At 34.9% G+C, this 17,403-nt stretch overlaps 1 protein-coding gene across 1 annotated transcript in view; it reads right to left on the bottom strand.

Annotated features, from left to right (window-relative positions):
- SMIM14 (small integral membrane protein 14) overlaps window positions 1-17,403 on the bottom strand; it is an 88,988-nt gene that overhangs the window by 46,447 nt on the left and 25,138 nt on the right. Inside the window, exon 2 of the mRNA XM_079152888.1 lies at window positions 7,430-7,539. Within this exon, the coding sequence (XP_079009014.1) occupies window positions 7,430-7,504 (75 nt within the window). The 5' untranslated portion in view covers window positions 7,505-7,539. The remainder of the gene's footprint in view (window positions 1-7,429; window positions 7,540-17,403) is intronic.

The following is a 17,403-nucleotide window of genomic DNA, read 5'->3' as shown; positions in this document are numbered from 1 at the left end:
TGAACCTAACCCCAGCCTTCTTTAATAATTTTTAAAAGACATATTTTAAGTAAACAAGGCTGGCCTTGAACTTGAGATTCTCCTGCCTCAGCCTCCAAGTCACTAGGATTACAGATGTGCACAACTGTATCCTGCTTATCTTCTATTCCAGAAAACACAAGGCAGTCAAAGCTGTTAAAATAAAGGCAACAAGGGAGAAGGGTAGAGTGGAAGGAGACAGATCATGTAGGGACATGTAAATTTTGCTTTTCCACTGTGAGTGTCATGGGAACTACTTATGGGATTTTGAGCAAAGTAGGAATATTACCTGATTTATCTGATCAATCACTTCAGCTCCAGTGGTGTGGTGAAACTAAATTTGAAGAGGTAGGGTATGGCAAGATGGTAGAAGCAAGGAGATTGAAAAGGAGGATAACAGCTGTAATCCAGGCAAAAATGACTATGGATTGGACCAGGATGTTACACTGGAGGTGTAAGAGATTGCTGAATTCTGGATATATTTTTAAGGTTGAACCTACAGGATTTATTTCTGTATCAGATGTGGACTGTATCAGATGTGGACTGAAAGAACAGAGTAAACAACAATCCCAAAGTTGCTTCTTTAAGCAACCAAAATAAAGAAGTATTTAAGGAAGACTGAGAGAAATGGAAGGTTGGGAGTAAGATAAGATGTTTGGGTACATATAAGTTTAAGATGTCTATCAGTTATCCAAATGGATATGATACATCAACAACAATTGTATATACAAAAGTCTGGCATCCAGTAGCAGCAGCATCTTGGCAGGATTAGTACTAAGGGCATGCGTTTGGCTTCTGTTCTGAGAATTTACCCTCCCTTTCATCCTCCCTATTCAGGTTCATCAATGTGAGTCACATCCATCCATCCTTTTTTTCCTTCTTTTATTTCTGGTACTGGAGATTGAACCCAGGGGCACTCTGAGTTTCACCTCCAGACCTTTATTGAGACAGGGTCTCACTAAAATGGTGAGATTGGTGTGTGCTACTGTAACTGGCAATATCTTAATAAAGTGTTTTCTGTTTATATCAGCCAGAACTCCTATTACTTACAATGAAGAACCTTAACTGACATGATTACTAAGTCAGGAAAAGAAGTTAAATTGTGAATTAACACAGCTTTTCAAAAATTATTTAAATTGAGGTGCAAACTGTGTGCAAGAGTGGATTCACTGGAATGCTTCACAAATTTGTGTGTCATTCTTGCTCAAGGGCCATTCTAATCTTCTCTGTGTCATTCCAATTTCAATACATGTACTGCCAAAGAAAACAGAAATATCTATTTATTGATTTTTGATACTAAGGATTGAACCCAGGAGGTGCTTAACCCAGGTTGGGCCACATCCTCAACCCTTTTGAAATAGGGTCTTACTACTTGCTGAAGCTGGTTTTGAATTTGAAATTCTCCTACCTCAGCCTCCTGAACTGCTGGCATTACAGGTGTGCACCACCACACCTGGTTATTTTTTTGTGTGTGGGGAGGGATTAAGTCTCACTATGTTGCCCAGGCTGGCCTTGAACACAAGTTCCACCTCAGCCTCCCGAGTAGCTTGGGTTATGGATGTGTGCCATTGTGCACAGTTGAATATAACCTTATTAAAAGGCACACAAGAAACAGGTGGGTGTTGTGGTATCCACCTGTAATCCCAGCAGCTCAGGAGGCTGAGGCAGGAGGAGTATAAATTCAAAGCCAGCCTCAGCAATTTAGGGAGGGTCGAAATAACTTAGTGAGACCCTGTCTCAAAATAAAAAATTTTTAAAAAGGGTTGGGGATGTGGCTCAGTAGTTAAACACCCCTGGGTTCAATCCCTGGTACAAAAAAAGGGAACACATGTATAGTTCTGTTTTCTTTAGCATTATTTATAGTATCATATATTTTATTATTTATGAAAAAGAATTAATAGTTAAATCCTAACTGCAAAGCCCATCTATTTCCACAGAACAGGCAAAAATAAATAAATAAATAAATCATAGTCCAGTATGCAACTAACAAACTAACCACACACAATCATTAAGATCTCCAAGTTTACCCAGGTTTCTACAAGCTATTAGCACTTTAAATCCTTTGAAATTGATGATACAATGGGCTGCAAGCAAATCTGATTTTATTACATGAGATAAAAAATAATGAAAATTCCAAATTAATACTTAGTGAGATATTACTTTATTATAAGGATGAACCAATGTCCATTTTTAGAAAAGTAGACTAAATCTGTGTTCTGTCATTATACTATAACATATCACTATTACATCTTTAAGTTTCCTGAGCACACAGACATTTAAATTTTGGTAACTGTAATAAAGAAAAACTATATGCACAATGCATGACACTGAACTCAATACCCAGCAACAACGCACACATACACACACACCTATCCTTAGATAGGTTACAATTAAAATAGAGGGGGAATTAACTTAGAATTTCATACATCTATAAGACAACAGGTACTCAGAAAAAAGGTCCTCAGAAAACCAAAATTTGTGTCTAAGCTCCATACCCCAAAATCCTAACTTAACTGATCTAGGATATAACCTGGGAATTGAGACTTCATAAAGCTTTGGCCACACATGAGTATCAAGTAGGGAATTTAAAAACAAACAAACAAACAAAAAAGAACTGTTACCAAGACCTCTTTCTAAGGCAAGTAAATCAGAGTATCTTAAAATGAGGCCCATGTTCTCATTTTATGTGGTCTACTCCACATTTGGATATTTTTAGAAAACCCTTTGGTAGATTTTAATGTCTACCCAGGTTGAGAACCCCAGAATTAAGAATATCCTAAAGCACTATATCCAAAGGAAGCTTCAAAAGAATGGGACTTCTCATTTTTAGGGAGACAACAATCAGGAGCAGCACTCTGTGCTGACTTGCGGAGATGATAGTTTCTCGTAATCGCATGCTGTCTTGCAGTTGTATCTCGTCATTGCTCAGTTGGTTTTTCATGCAGCCCACATGGTGTGTTAACATGCCTTTCCTCTTTTCCTGGAGAGTCATCCTCATGACATACCAAGGGACAAAAGTACTTACTGGGACCAGCTTTCAGTTTGGTAGATTTACCATGTCATTAACACTGTGGGGAGATATTCTATACGATACTTTGTTTGAAAACCTAGAGCGAGTTGTGTTTTGGAATCAAAATTTTTCAGAATTTAGAAAACTAACGGTCTACATAAAATATTTCACTCAAAACTACTAAAAAAAAAAAAAAAATTCTAGGACAGAAACCCATTACCAAATACACTCCTACTTTTGTGGTGAGTTATGAATAGCCCCCCTGAAGGTGATGACTAAAGACTATAAAGAACCTCAGGTTAAGTCATGATTTTGTCACCAAACTTGTGAAGAAACTGAATTCATAGTTGTTGGATATGAAAATTACAGATAAAGAATTGAGGATCTTTTTTTCTTTTATTAATCCTATGTGAATTTTACTGTAACATCTTTTATAATTGGATATTTAATTCAACTATTCTTCCTCTTGGCTGGGTGGGCAGTTATGTTAAAAACACTTTCATGAAGAGAGCTCCAGGCAACAATATTATAAAATATTATGTGTTCCTTCCAAAACTAAGAAAGAAAGAAAAGAAAGAGAAGAAAAGAAAAAAAGTCCCCTGAAATAAGAGAAGATGATGGCATCTGAGAGGTCGAAAAGCCAATTCTATGATAAAAGAATACTGATGATGTTAAATGGATAGTTTTTGTTAAATAACCTTTTCCTGATAAGGTATTTATGATCAGAGGAAACTGCAAAAGAAAATTTTCATCCCATCTCATATATGTATTTTCCATCATTAAACATTCTTTAAAGACATCATTTTTGGTTAACATTAAGATTCCATAGCATGCATGTGCCATGATCTAACTACTGCCATACTGGTAGGCATTTAGGTTTACAACTTTTCACAACTATAAATACTTCTAAAGTAAACAACAACAGTATACACAAATCATTGAATTTCCAAACTTAAAGAGCTTGTTTAGAGACAAGTGTGTCGACACACGCCTGTAATCTCAGACTCCAGGGGCAGATGTAGCTCAGTGGTAAAGCACCCCAGAGTTTAATCTCCAGGGTCAAAAAAAAAAAAAAAAAAAAAAGATAAAAGATAAAAGAAAGAAAGAATTTGTTTAAAAAGCAGGAGAAGCTGGAGTGAAATAAAGGAGAGGAGAAGGAAAGGATATCTTAAAGAACCAATCAGGGTTGGGGCTTAGAGTGGTAGAGCTCTTGTCTAGCATGTGTGAGGCCCTGGGTTCAATCCTCAGCACCACAAATAAATAAATAAAAGATATTGTGTCCATCTACAACTAAAAAAATATTTAAAAAAAAGAACTAATCAAATACAAATTAATAGACAAGCAAAAGGGGGCTGGGGCTGTGTAGCTCAGTGGTGAGCACTTGCCTAGCTTGTGTTAGGCACTGAGTTCCATCCTTAGCACAGCATAAAAATAAATAAAACAAAGGCATGTTGTCCATCCACAACTAAAAAAATTAGACAAACGAAAGGAAGTCTAATAGCTGACAAGAGAGAAGGAATAGCACAGGATCAAGAATTGAAACTAAATTCCATGCATGCTTGAGTTTGTTGGGATGAGCCCAATACTGTGTATAACTATAAAGTTCTAATAAAAAAAAAAAAATTATCTTTAATAGGTGTCTTACACGAAAATAAATAACAAATGCATCAAAAATGTAAATGTAAACTTAAAATGTACATACCATAATTAAAGAGAAATGTTATTAAAATAAAAATATGCATGAAATAAAAACTAAAAAGTGAAATTCAATTCAAAGAAATGTTTACCAAATCCAATCAGCAAGTTTTCTTACTGATTCAAAGAAGTTTCTCTTTCCCTTTGGAATCTTCAACTGTGCTATCACCATGTTATACATGAAACACCTACTACTAATTTTATGTTGCATGAAATATCCAGCATGGACTAAAGAATGCAAACTTTTAAAAGATTTAAAATGTAAAGTCTATTTTTATATAATTCCAATGTACTTAAAACTAGGATTGCCATAAAAAATGTTCTATTAACATGCATTAATATAAACTGCTGTTCCCCCATACACACCAAGTTTGTTTTTCTTTTTTTTTTTTTTTTTGTTTTTTTTTGTTTTTTTTTTGGTTTTTTGTTTTTTTTTTTTTTGTGGTACTGGGGATTGAATCCAGGATGCTCTAACACTGAGTCATAACCCTAACCCTTTTTTTGGGACAAAGTCTCACTAATTTGCCAAGGTTGTCCTCAAACGTAATCTTCGTGCCTCAGCCTTCCAAATCATTGGGATTAAAGGCATGCTCCACCACACCCAGCATACTTTTTGTTATTAATATCAGTGTTGTTCAAATTTTTTGCCTTATATTTGATTCAATTTAGATTTGAGGGGTTGGGAGTGTAGATCAGTTGCTTATTAGGCAAGAGGCCCTGGGTTTGAGTCTCAACACTGCACAAAAAAAACACAAAACCCAAAACTCAGTTTTTTACTTCATAAACAAACATGAGAAAATATATTTTAAGAATATTCTTTCCTGGGGCTATGGTTGTAGCTCAGTGGTAAAGCGCTTGCCTCCCATGTATGAGGAATGGGGTTCAATCCTTAGCACCACATAATAAATAAATAAATGTATTGTGTCCATCTACAACTAAAAATATATAAAAAAGAATATTATTTCCTGGTTCAGGCAGGCGTGATGGTATGCAACTGTAATCTTAGCTACTGGAGAGAGATAGGAGGTTCAAATTCAAGGTCAACCTGGACAACACAGCCAGACCCAATATATATATAAAAAAAATCTCTCCTAGGACCCATGTATTTTTACATCTATTTATCAGAGATATGACATTCCCATTATATTTTTATACCTTCAAGAGTCTAATTTGGGAACTGGGACTGTAGCTCAGTGGTAAAGCGCTTGCCTAGCACATGTGAGGCACTAAGGTTCAATCCCCAGCACCACATAAAGGTGTGTCCACCTACAACATATATATATATATAAAAAACATTTAAAAAAAAGAGAGTCTACTTTTGGGGAATGAAGGGAAGGAGGGTTGGGAATAGGAAAGACAGTAGTATGAATCAAATGTAACTTTCCTATGTTCATATATGAACACATGACCAGTTTAACTCCACATCCTGCACAACCACAAGAATGGGAAGTTATACTTCATGTATTATACTATGTCAAAATATATTCTACTGTCATGTATAAAAAGAACAAATAAAAAGTTTTTAAAAAGTCTAATTTCATTTTTAAGTATATACTTTATTTCTAACCATTTCAGATATAAGTGCTAGTACATGCTAATTCTACAAAAAACAATTCTAATCACTATATATAGAAACACTGAATTGACAGAAAATCTACTTTTTTTTTTTTTTTTTTTTTTTTTTTTTTTGCGGTGCTTGGGATCAAACTCAGGGCCTTGTGCTTGCAAGGCAAGCACTCTACCAACTGAGCTATCTCCCCAGCCCTTACTTATTAATTATTAACAATTTATTTGAACACATGTTTACACCTGCTTTAAGTGACCCATGAGAATATATATCTGTATAAAACTGTTTTACAACAACAAACTGGCTGGGTACAGTGGCACATACCTGTAATCCCAGAGACTTGGGAATATGAGGGAGGAAGATCATGAGTTCAAAGCCAGACTCAGCAACTTAGTGAGGCACTTAGTAACTCAGCAAGACCCTGTCTCTAAATAAAATATTAAAAAGGGCTGGGGATGTGGCCCATTGGTTAAGTACCCCTGGGTTCAATCCCTGGTACCAAAAAAAAAAAAAAAAAAGACTAGCCTCAGCAACTTGGCGAGACCCTGTCTCGAAATAAAAATAACAAGGACTTGGGATGTATTTTGTGCTGGGGGTATAGCCCAGTGGTAGAATATTTGCTTAGTACGTGCAAGGCCCTGGGTTTGATCCCTAGTACCACACACATAATACAAATCCATGAATAGGAATATGGTTTCATAGCAACTTAGAAGGCAAAGAAGTTCTAATTATATAGTATATGGCAGAAAAGGGTGTACGTGAATGTTATTTACCTATGATAGTGAATTTCACCAACATAAATCTACTTAAAGGCAGTAATATTTTTTCATCTCTAATAAAAGAACTTTAATTGTTATAACTCAATCCACTATGAAATTTCAACTATGAAATACTGTTGTAGTGGTCATCAGATGAAAACCTCCAAAAACCAATGTCTCACAAAAACAGGATAGGAGGGGCTGGGGGTATAGCTTAGTGGTCGAACATTTGCCTAGTGGTGTGAGGCCCTGGATTCAATTTCCAGCATCACAAAAATCAATAAGTAAGTAAAACTATGGAACCAACTTAAAAAAAAAAAAAAAAAAAAACAAGAGTACAGATCAGATCAGTTCTGAATGGGACTATCCTGTTAATCTCACCAGATTGATCAGCCTTCTCATCGCATGTTCATGAGAGCAAACACATTCACAGGGATCGAATCCACCTTCTGCCATGATTACCCAGCTTGATTTTACTTGACTGTTTAAATCTAGGAGGAAGGAAAAAATAGTATAAGACTACTTATTCAGTTACTTTTCTCCTGAGCATTAAAAATTTCATTGTATAGATTCATAATAGATTAAACTATATATATAGTTCATATTAATCACCTACACCTGTGCACTTATTACTAATTCTATAGGATTATAAATTTATCATACAAATTATGAATCTATACAAGTGAGTGATTACTTCACCTGCCATCAGACCAATATCCTAAAATGCAAACATCTCCAGATGCTTTTAACTGGCCCCACTTAGGATGCTAGAGCCTATTCTGCTTATTGCTTCTTTAACCTTTCTTAGTTCCAGTAATCAAATTTTAAAGCAACATTTACCTCATCAAGAAAGTAGTTTGAAAGAAAAAATAAGGTATTTTCAATGATACCAAGTTTTTTGTTTTTGGGGGGTTTTTGTACCAGGAATTGAACACAGGGGCGCTTAGCCACTGAGTCACATCCCCAGCCCCTTTTTATATCTTCTTTGGAGACGGGGTCTTCCTGAGTTGCTTGGAGTCTCACTATGTTGCTGAGGCTGGCTTTGAACTCAAGACTCCCCTGCTTCAGCCTCCCCAAGCCACTGGAATTACAGGCGTGTGCCACCACCTGTTTGACACCAAGGTTTATGAAAGAAAATTAACAATAACTAGGAAATGGCTAGGTTGAGTCTGAAAAACAGAAAGGCCAAGATGGAGTACCAGCAACCAGATTTAACCTTCTCTCTAAAGCAATTTTTAAAAACCAGACAAAATACACAAATAGTAGTTTTTAAAATTCTGAACATCAGGCAATAAGGATGATAGATTCCCGAGAGATGGGAGAAAAAATGAGATGAGTGCAATGACTGATTCAGTTTAGTGCTTGGAGGAGTTTTTAAAAGCAAAGCACAGGGAGAGGAAATGGTCTAAAATAAGACCAAAGAAGTTAGAAGGAGACCAGGTCACACAGGGTCTTTTTGTGCAAGAAGCCACGCATGGCATAAATGTGAACCAAGCTTGGTTGAGCTATTAGAAAGGAGGTTCTGGTCTTAGGAACTGCATGAGTCATGTGGTTATCCTGCCTTGGTTCACTGCTGAAATTCAAATGAAAGCCCTGGATGTGGGAATGACCCACTAGAGCCAAATGGCTTGTTTATCTCCACCCCTACCCCATCCTGTTTTTCACAGAAGAAACTCCTACTGGTGCCCCTTTGATTTGTACTGCTATTAAAAAAAAAAAAAAAAAAAGTAAGGGCTCTTCCTTTGTTAGATCCAGACCCTATGGTTGGCTCCATCAGTCATGCTCCTGCTCTTAAGATAATACTGTCTTCTGTTATTATTTCTCATAAAAAACTTTCATAGCTTTTATTTCGCTGCCAGCCCATCCCTCCTACAGGAACTCTTTTCCTTCCCTATGCGGGACCTGAGGCAAGAACTGGCCCCCGTGGCAGGGCATTTGAAGAAAAGTAGTCTCAGTGGGTGCTTGGCCTCCTCTCATGGAATCAGAAAAACTTATTTTATTGAGAGAGAGAGTAGAATCCGTATAGAGCATGACCTTAAACTCAGGGAATTTTAACTCTAAAAAGAAAAGTCTATTCAGCTCTACTCAATATTGTAGTCAGAGTGGAAATTCCATAAAAGAGAACGCAACTTTTACAATTCTTAAAAGTGGTAACAGACTTTGGTCGCTTTAAATCACAGATGGGATCAGATAGTCTGCACGTCTAGTCAGCCCGCATGTCGAATTTCCTATCTGCCGGAGTCCTGCAGAAATTGGCTATGCAACCTAACCTGAAAGTAAAGCCTAAATTAACTGAGTTAAATACAGAAGTTTAAAATGCTAGGAGAAAAGACCCTAATCAGTAACTCAGGGAAAATCTCTAAGCTAAAAAACGGAAAATTGGCCAGTTTTATAATTTAAATATGTGTGTTCCCACCACAGCTCCCCAGGCTGCAGAAGCAGCATGGTTTCTGACCCTGGTGGGGAGGATGGGAGGCAGCAGCAGGACACCACTGGAAAAGTTCACTGAATGTTGCTTGCCTGCTCCAAGAGAGCATGACTGGTTCCTGCCCAGGCAGAGACCCTCAGGTCCAGGTCACCAAGATGAGAGAAGAAATAATGGCGGACTTGCATGGTTTTCCTGGACTCCTTTCTAGCCCTCCCCCATTTGAAAGCTAATTCTTCTCCATTCTACTGGCATAAGATCTGCTATTTTGCTGCCGCCATTATTCTGCCTCCCCCACACCACTTCACAACGCAGCTTGTTAGCCCACCCGAACTTCCTAGCCAGTAATTGGTCCAGATTGTTAGCCTGGGAACCTCCTGGCCAACCATTGGTCCCTTGTTATTAGCCTGCGAAATTCTACAATTTAAGGATAGCTCCCCTGCCATTTCTCTCTCTCTCCTCCTCACTCTTGCTCCCTCTTGGCACACCCTCCTGGGTGCTCTCTTTCTCTCATCCTGCGGGCAGACACTTTGCCTGTCCACTTAATAAAGTCTCTTGCGTGAGTTCCTGCATCTGGAGTGGTTTCTGGGTGCTTTCAAATGCTATGCACAAGAAGAAAGGAAAATTAAAATCTTAGCTGCAATCTCCTACTTCCCTGATTAACAATTCACTGGAAAATAGAATAAGAATCTTTACAGGCTGATCTTGAACCAGCAAACTTCCAAATGCAGGAGGAGCCTACTAACCACCCATATCACAGTGGCACTCTGTTAACCAGCGGCAATTCAGTTTTACCAACAGGTTTCACCATAGGAATCCATTCACTTTCTCTCATTCTCTCAAATGGATTGTCTTTAGTCAAAGTTTAAAAAAAAAAAAAAAAAATCTAAAGTTAATAAAAGATGTTCTAATTGTGCTGTCTAACGGATTAATTTTTTGCTTTTTAGGAATGATGCTAAGGTGACAAAAAGCCAGACTTCAAACCTGGCTTATGATTAAATCATATAAAAGTTTAATTGGATTTATCTTAAATTCCTAAACAGGTTAAATCAAAAGCTTTGATAAGTAATTTGTTCACTACTATGGAGCTCCACTTATAAAAAATTATAAAACTTTTTCTTTTTGTCTATTTTACTGATTTATAAATGTGTTTCCATAATGGTTATATTTACATACCAAAATTTACATATAACTCAATGAGCATGCTCAAAATTTAAAATTAAAATAAAAATAAAGAATGGATCCAAATATCTTTAATTCATGTGACTAAATAAGGTTCTATTTAAATTGGGTAAACATAAAGATTTCTTTAAAGTTAATTCAAATTTTTCCAGCTGGTCAAATAATTAATAAAATTGCTAATACCTATAATATACAAAATCAATATCCATTTAACAATTTTCTTCAACAGGAAGTCAAATAATATAAAGTTGCTAATTTCAATATTTCAAATTTGTCCATTTCCTTCTAACAATTTTCTTCAACAGAAAAGAAATAATACTGTTACCTACATTTGTTTGATGTCTTGACTTTTACAATTCAGTTAAATTTAAAATAAGTGGGATTAATTATGTAAGACTTTATTACAGAAGATACTTCTTATACGAAGTTGAAATGCTACAATGTCTCTTATTGGGTGCTAAAATATCATCTAATAAATATAAACACATCAGATACTCTTAACTGAAATATATTTCAACATTAGATGTGTTTGTAATTTGATTGATATAAAAAAGGTCTAAAATTCCTTTATTCTCTGTGTTCTCACTGAGAACCAAGTTGCTAGGACAAAACTATCAGGTGTGATATACAAGGATCTAAGAAACTTTTCAGCTTGTAAAGTAGAAGACTATTTACATTAAAACAAAATTTGTACAAAATAACTTTCAAAAGATTTACATGCAATTTAGTTACATTTAATTAACACAATCAGTTAAAGTTATTTAAAGGTTTTTTACTCTTTAAATTGTACTGTTTCTATCATGAGGTCTTTTTAAAAGTATAAATAAGATCTTTTCACAGACCCCTATTAATTGGGCTTTTTAACCAAAGAATAAAAGAAAAAGGAAATTAATTAAAACAATCTACTCTCATTCCAATAAAATAATTTTTGTGTCTGTTGTTTTATTTAGAAAAGCAAATTTTAAAGAAATTAAGATTTATGCAATTTTGGTTAAACAATAACTGTTGTTTTAAAATACACCTTACATTTCAGATTTCAAATTTCTCTTTAAAAGCCAAACTTGGTTAATATAAAAACAACAATGTAATTATGATAGTTATTACTAACTTGCTATATATTAATTGTATCTTTGTTTCCCAAACATACAAGCTTTTTTAAAAAATACTTTTAATTGTAGATGGACACAATGTCTTTATTTTATTCATTTATTTTTATGTGGTGCTGAGGATTGAACCCAATGCCTCACACGTGCTAGGCAAGCACTCTACCACTGAGCTATAACCCCAGCCCCTATACATCTTTAATGTATAAGATTTAAAAGGATATTTTACTAAGCTGATGCGCTCCAGACTAAAGTTCTCTATAATAATGGTCTCTTATAAACTTACATAATAATTAATTAAAATTTTAATTATGTCACTTAATATTTTATAATATGTCATAAAATTTTAATGTTACTCTGTACTTTGAAAAGTAAACTTAACTATATTTCTAAGACAATTAAGAGACACTAGCATATTTAAAGGTTAGTAAAATGAGATACGAAAATATTTTGAACCTTCCCCCAAGAGGGGATAAAAGCTCTCATCTGTTTCATGTTTCAGATATAGTATGAAATTGTTACCTAATTTATTAATCCAAAAAATTATATATACAAATTTTATAAATATTCAATTAAGAAACTAAGATTAGTCTCAAAATTAAAACACCTCACCTAAGTTTTATCAAGAGATCCATTTAAGAAAAATTAAGAAGTATACATAAGAATTTCTTAAATTTCTACTACCCATAACTTCTACTAACATTTAGTATATAATCTTTTAAACTGTTTTCCACATATATTCTTAGATATATATTTTATACATATAGAATAGTTTTTATTTTTTAAACTTGTAAAATTATTTTAAATTACAAATAATTAATATTCTCTCACAATATTATTCTTACTGCCATATTTTTTATCATATAGTTCATTTATCCCAAACTATATGTTAGTCATTTAAATTATTTTTGCTACCTAAAGTTATTAAGAATATTCACACAGCTGTATCTTTAAGTATAAAAATTATTTTAGCATAAATCCCTTAAAATTATTGCTAGATCAATGACATATAAAATTCTAAGAATTTTGAATAACTTATTGGATTGTTGTCCTGAAAGATGCTACCAATTCACATTCTATCCAATAATATTTTTTAAGATATTTTTTAGTTGTCAATGGATCTTTTATTTATTTATGTGCAGTGCTGAGGATGGAACCCAGGGCCTCACACATGCCAGGCAAGTGTTCTACCACTGAGCCACAACTCCAGCCCCTACCCAATAATATTTGAAGTACTAATTCCCCATACTTGAATCGACACTAAATTTGATAATAAAAATTTTTCATAATTTGATAAGTAAAAAGCTGTTTTTTTACTTCATTTTTCATTAGTAAATGGAAGAAAATTTTCCTGTGCTCACAAAACATACATATTTTTTTAAAAGTCTTTTTATATCTTCGATATCCTTTGTAGAGGCCACCTCTATTAAGTTAAAAGTCTTTCAATCCCCCGTACCACAAAAAAAAAAAAAGTTAAAAGTCTGCTTCTAATTTTATTCCAGTTAAAATAATCATTCAAGTTTGTTTAAGGTTAAGTTCAAAAGATAAATTTTTGTTATCCAAATTACTATAATCCTAATATAAGCAGAAAATACTATATATAACTAAATATTTAAAATTATATAAAATTATATTCTTTAATTCATAACTATTATAAAAATTAAATGTTTTTACTATTATTAATTTTATATTGTATTTCTCTTACAAATCTTACAACTACTGTTTATTAATGCCTTACACAAGTACCAATTCTAATATAACAATTTAAGTTAATAAGGCCATTACCTATAAGACAAATTGTAAAACTGACTTTCAATATTTATATTGATCCTATTTCATAATTTGTTGCTCAGTCACTAGAGACAAAATCAAACCATACATTTGGTAAAAACCAGGTTAATGGCCTCTTCAGCTCAATAACATTAACAATAGGTAACTTTTACTAATTTTCCAGGTCAAATAAAAATATTCATTAAGTTACTTCTTATGGTTTGAATACTTGTACAATGCTAGGCCATTGTCTACAATTTACGGCTAATGATGCTCTAACTTATATAAACTTTTTTCTACAACTTTAAAAAATAAAAAAAGGGGAAACAGAACCCTACATAAACCTAATTCTCACAAAATTATTTCAAAAAAATTTAAAAGTCTCACCGCTGCTGAGCAACACATGGAGCAACAGAATACGTCAGATTCTATGATACTATAGGGTAGAGGCTATACTTGTATATTTCCAGAAAAACTAACCTGTCATTGTGGAGATAACTAAAGGACCAGACACTTACAGGATGAACAGATAGTCCAACAACAGAGAGGTAATAAGACTCCAATCACCATATTTATAGCCATGTTGGCTTTGGGGAGCTGTCAGGTAAGTAGAATCTATGGAGAGACTCATTGGACCCATTTCCCAGATCCACCTTTAATGTACCCAGTGATGTGGACTGGAAAATCCATTCCAGTATACACTAATGATATTCATATAATGGGAGATTTTACAGATAAATATACCACATCTATTAATGCTACTGGATTTAATTATACTGCCTACAGTGGTAAATATGCTGGCTATTTAAAGACAACTTTTGAGGAAAAGCCACCAGAGGGAGTATCTACGCCAGCCAATCATACTGTTCCTTGGAATTTAAGATTATATGTCCAAACAGTTATTAAAATGGGACTTTCTCATAACAAGCCAGTCACTTCCAGGGAATATCCGCTGTGGGAAGCCATCCATGACTAGCAGAATTACACTTGGCTGAGCCACGGAACACAGAATTCTGACTTCCAGGAACTGGCAGTCATGAGAGACTGTTTCAGATAGCCTGGGAATGTGACTTCTGTGCAGAGTGGCTCACCACCTGAGAAAATGCTAATCCTACTGGGATGACCCACTAAAGCAAATGGCTTCCTTAACTCCACCCCTCACAGAAGCAGCTCTTCCTGGTCCCCCTTTAGGAATACAACTATAAATAAAGGGAAGGTGGGCTCCTCCATCGTTGTTAGAAGCCAGATCTTAGCATGGCGCAATCCATCATGCTCCCCTTTGATTTAAAAGCATAATTGTCTCTTGTGGTTATTTTATTAAATATGTTTCTTAGTGATTAATCTACATTCAGCGCATTCCTCTGACAGAAACCCTTTCCCTCACCCATGCTGGACATGGAAACCCTACAATCCACCTATATATTTCTGCCTTCTTTGTAATAGAATTTGGCAACTTTCCTAAATGGATGGAATGTGCAAATGTCTTGCCAATGCAACATAAAAATCTCTAAGTGTTGGATGTGTTTTGGATTGATCTTCAAAAATAGATAGAAGACAGTTACATCAGAATGTCACTTCCTCCAGAAGGTCCAAAGCCAGAAAGGCTTAACGTGGCAGCACTACCACTACATGTGTTTCACTTTTACTTCTTCTTGAAAAGAATTTGCAGGCAACCATGTTTAATCTGAATTTTTAATACAGTAGACAATCTAAGAAACTAGGAAAACAGTTATCTAGAACCATTTTCAGAATACCAAAATAAGATTAGATATACAATCATTCTGATTTTTTGAAACTCCAAGTGATTTAGACTACTCCCTATTGTTTGGATATTGCTTTGCACTACTAATAACCATGTAATGTAATAACCAAATCAGAGTTCAGAAAACTAAATGATGTTACACTAGAAAGATCAATAAATTACATTTGGTCTTCTAGCAGTTACTTATTTGATGATAATTGGGGTTCTGTATATTTTCATGTATTCTTTTAGGCTTCTCTCCATTCTCATGTTCACTGTATCTAGGGGCATAATTCATTCTGTCAAGATGCTATGATCCCTGGAAGTACTGATGAAATGATAGAGACTAAATTAAATGCTTTAACAGCTACTGTTACAAATATAGGTAAAGAGGTTTCTGCTCTCAAATTTAAACAAAGGCATCAATGCCATGATGACTGCAAGTATGTCTGTGTTACTGAAGCCAAATATCATACTTCCCAATGAGACTGGAAAATAATTAAGAATCATCTAATGGATATTCGACATAGCAATAACAACAGCCTGGATCTTATGGAATTGCATCATCACATCCAGGATATTCAGAAAAGCAGAACTGATCTCATGGACCCTGCAACTCTAGGTCATCAAACAGTTTAAGAATCGAATGGATTTAATCCTGAAAACATGCAGAAACATTTGCATGATATATTATTGGAATATGTTTGCTACTAATTCTTTTTTTTTGTATCATGTTAATAGGTTGCCATACCCTCAGAACCAGGATTCTGGACCCCAAAGTTGCTGCCCATCATTTGCATTTAAAAAATAGAAAGGGGGGCTGGGGAGATAGCTCAGTTGGTAGAGTGCTTGCCTTGTAAGCACAAGGCCCTGGGTTCGATCCTCAGTACCCCCCCCCCCAAAAAAAAAAAAAAGTCATAAAAAATAGAAAGGGGGAATATGTGGTAAGTCACGCATGGCTTATATGAGAACTTGGTTGGGCTATTAGATAGGAGGTTCTGGTCTCAGGAACTGCCTGAATCATGTGGTTATCCTGCATTGGTTCACTGCTAAAATTCAAATGCAAGCCCTGGATGTGGGAATGACCCACTAGAGCCAAATGGCTTGCTTGCCTCCACCCACCCCCCATCCTGTTTTTCATGGTAGAAGCTCCTACTGGTGCCCTTTTGATCTGTACTGCTATTAAAAAAAAAAAAAAAAAAAAAAACAAGCAAGTGCTCTTTCTTTTGTTAGAGCCAGACCCTTATGGATGGCTCCATCAGTCATGCTCCTGCTCTTAAGATAATTCTCTCTTCTGTCATTATTTCTCATAAATAACTAACTTTCATAGCTTTTATTTTGCTGCCAGGCCATCCCTCCCACAAGAACCCTTTCCCTTGCCCACACGGAACCAGCGGAGAAATTTCAGGACATGTTGGGGATTACGTCTTTACCCAAAGAGCAATATGAAACCCACAGTTTTATCTTGGCAGATTTTTGAAAAGATCATCTTGGCTGCACTATGGAAACTGAGAAATCTGACTAGATAGATACAGGGAACCTCGTTAAAATGCTCTATCAATAGGACAATGACAATAGAGATGTTGTAGAAATACATAGATTTTGATGACAGCATATAAAATTGCTAGGAAAAAAAGTATTCCATAAATTGTGTTCAGGTAGTTGGTTTTCTCACTGTTCTCATTCCTTACTCCAAAATAAATTTTAGATCCATGAGTGATTTTTAAAATAAAGTCACACAAAAAAAAGGTCAAATGGAACAAAGGATCAGAATAGTGTCCACAAACTGACTCACACATATAACTACAAGAAAATGATCAGGGTACACACAGAAGGACATAAAGCTAAGAAACAATAAAGGAAAGTATCAATAGTTTTAACAATCAAAAACAGTAAATAATAAACCAAAATACACTGCAAAATGAAAAGACAAACTTAGAAAAACATCTGCATTATATATCAGAGCTAATTTTCCTAATTCAGAGAATTCTGAAAAATAAATATGAAAATAGCAACCTAACAGAAAAATGGGCAAAGACCATATTTATAGGAAAATAGAACCAATAAGCAAACACAAAATGAAAGAAATGTAAATCAAAACAATGTCATTTTCACCTATCAGAAGATTGATGAC

The sequence above is a fragment of the Sciurus vulgaris genome, assembly GCF_902686455.1.
Source record: "Sciurus vulgaris genome assembly, chromosome: 9".
Lineage (NCBI taxonomy): Eukaryota > Metazoa > Chordata > Mammalia > Rodentia > Sciuridae > Sciurus > Sciurus vulgaris.
This window is presented reverse-complemented; position numbering and strand designations above follow the sequence as displayed.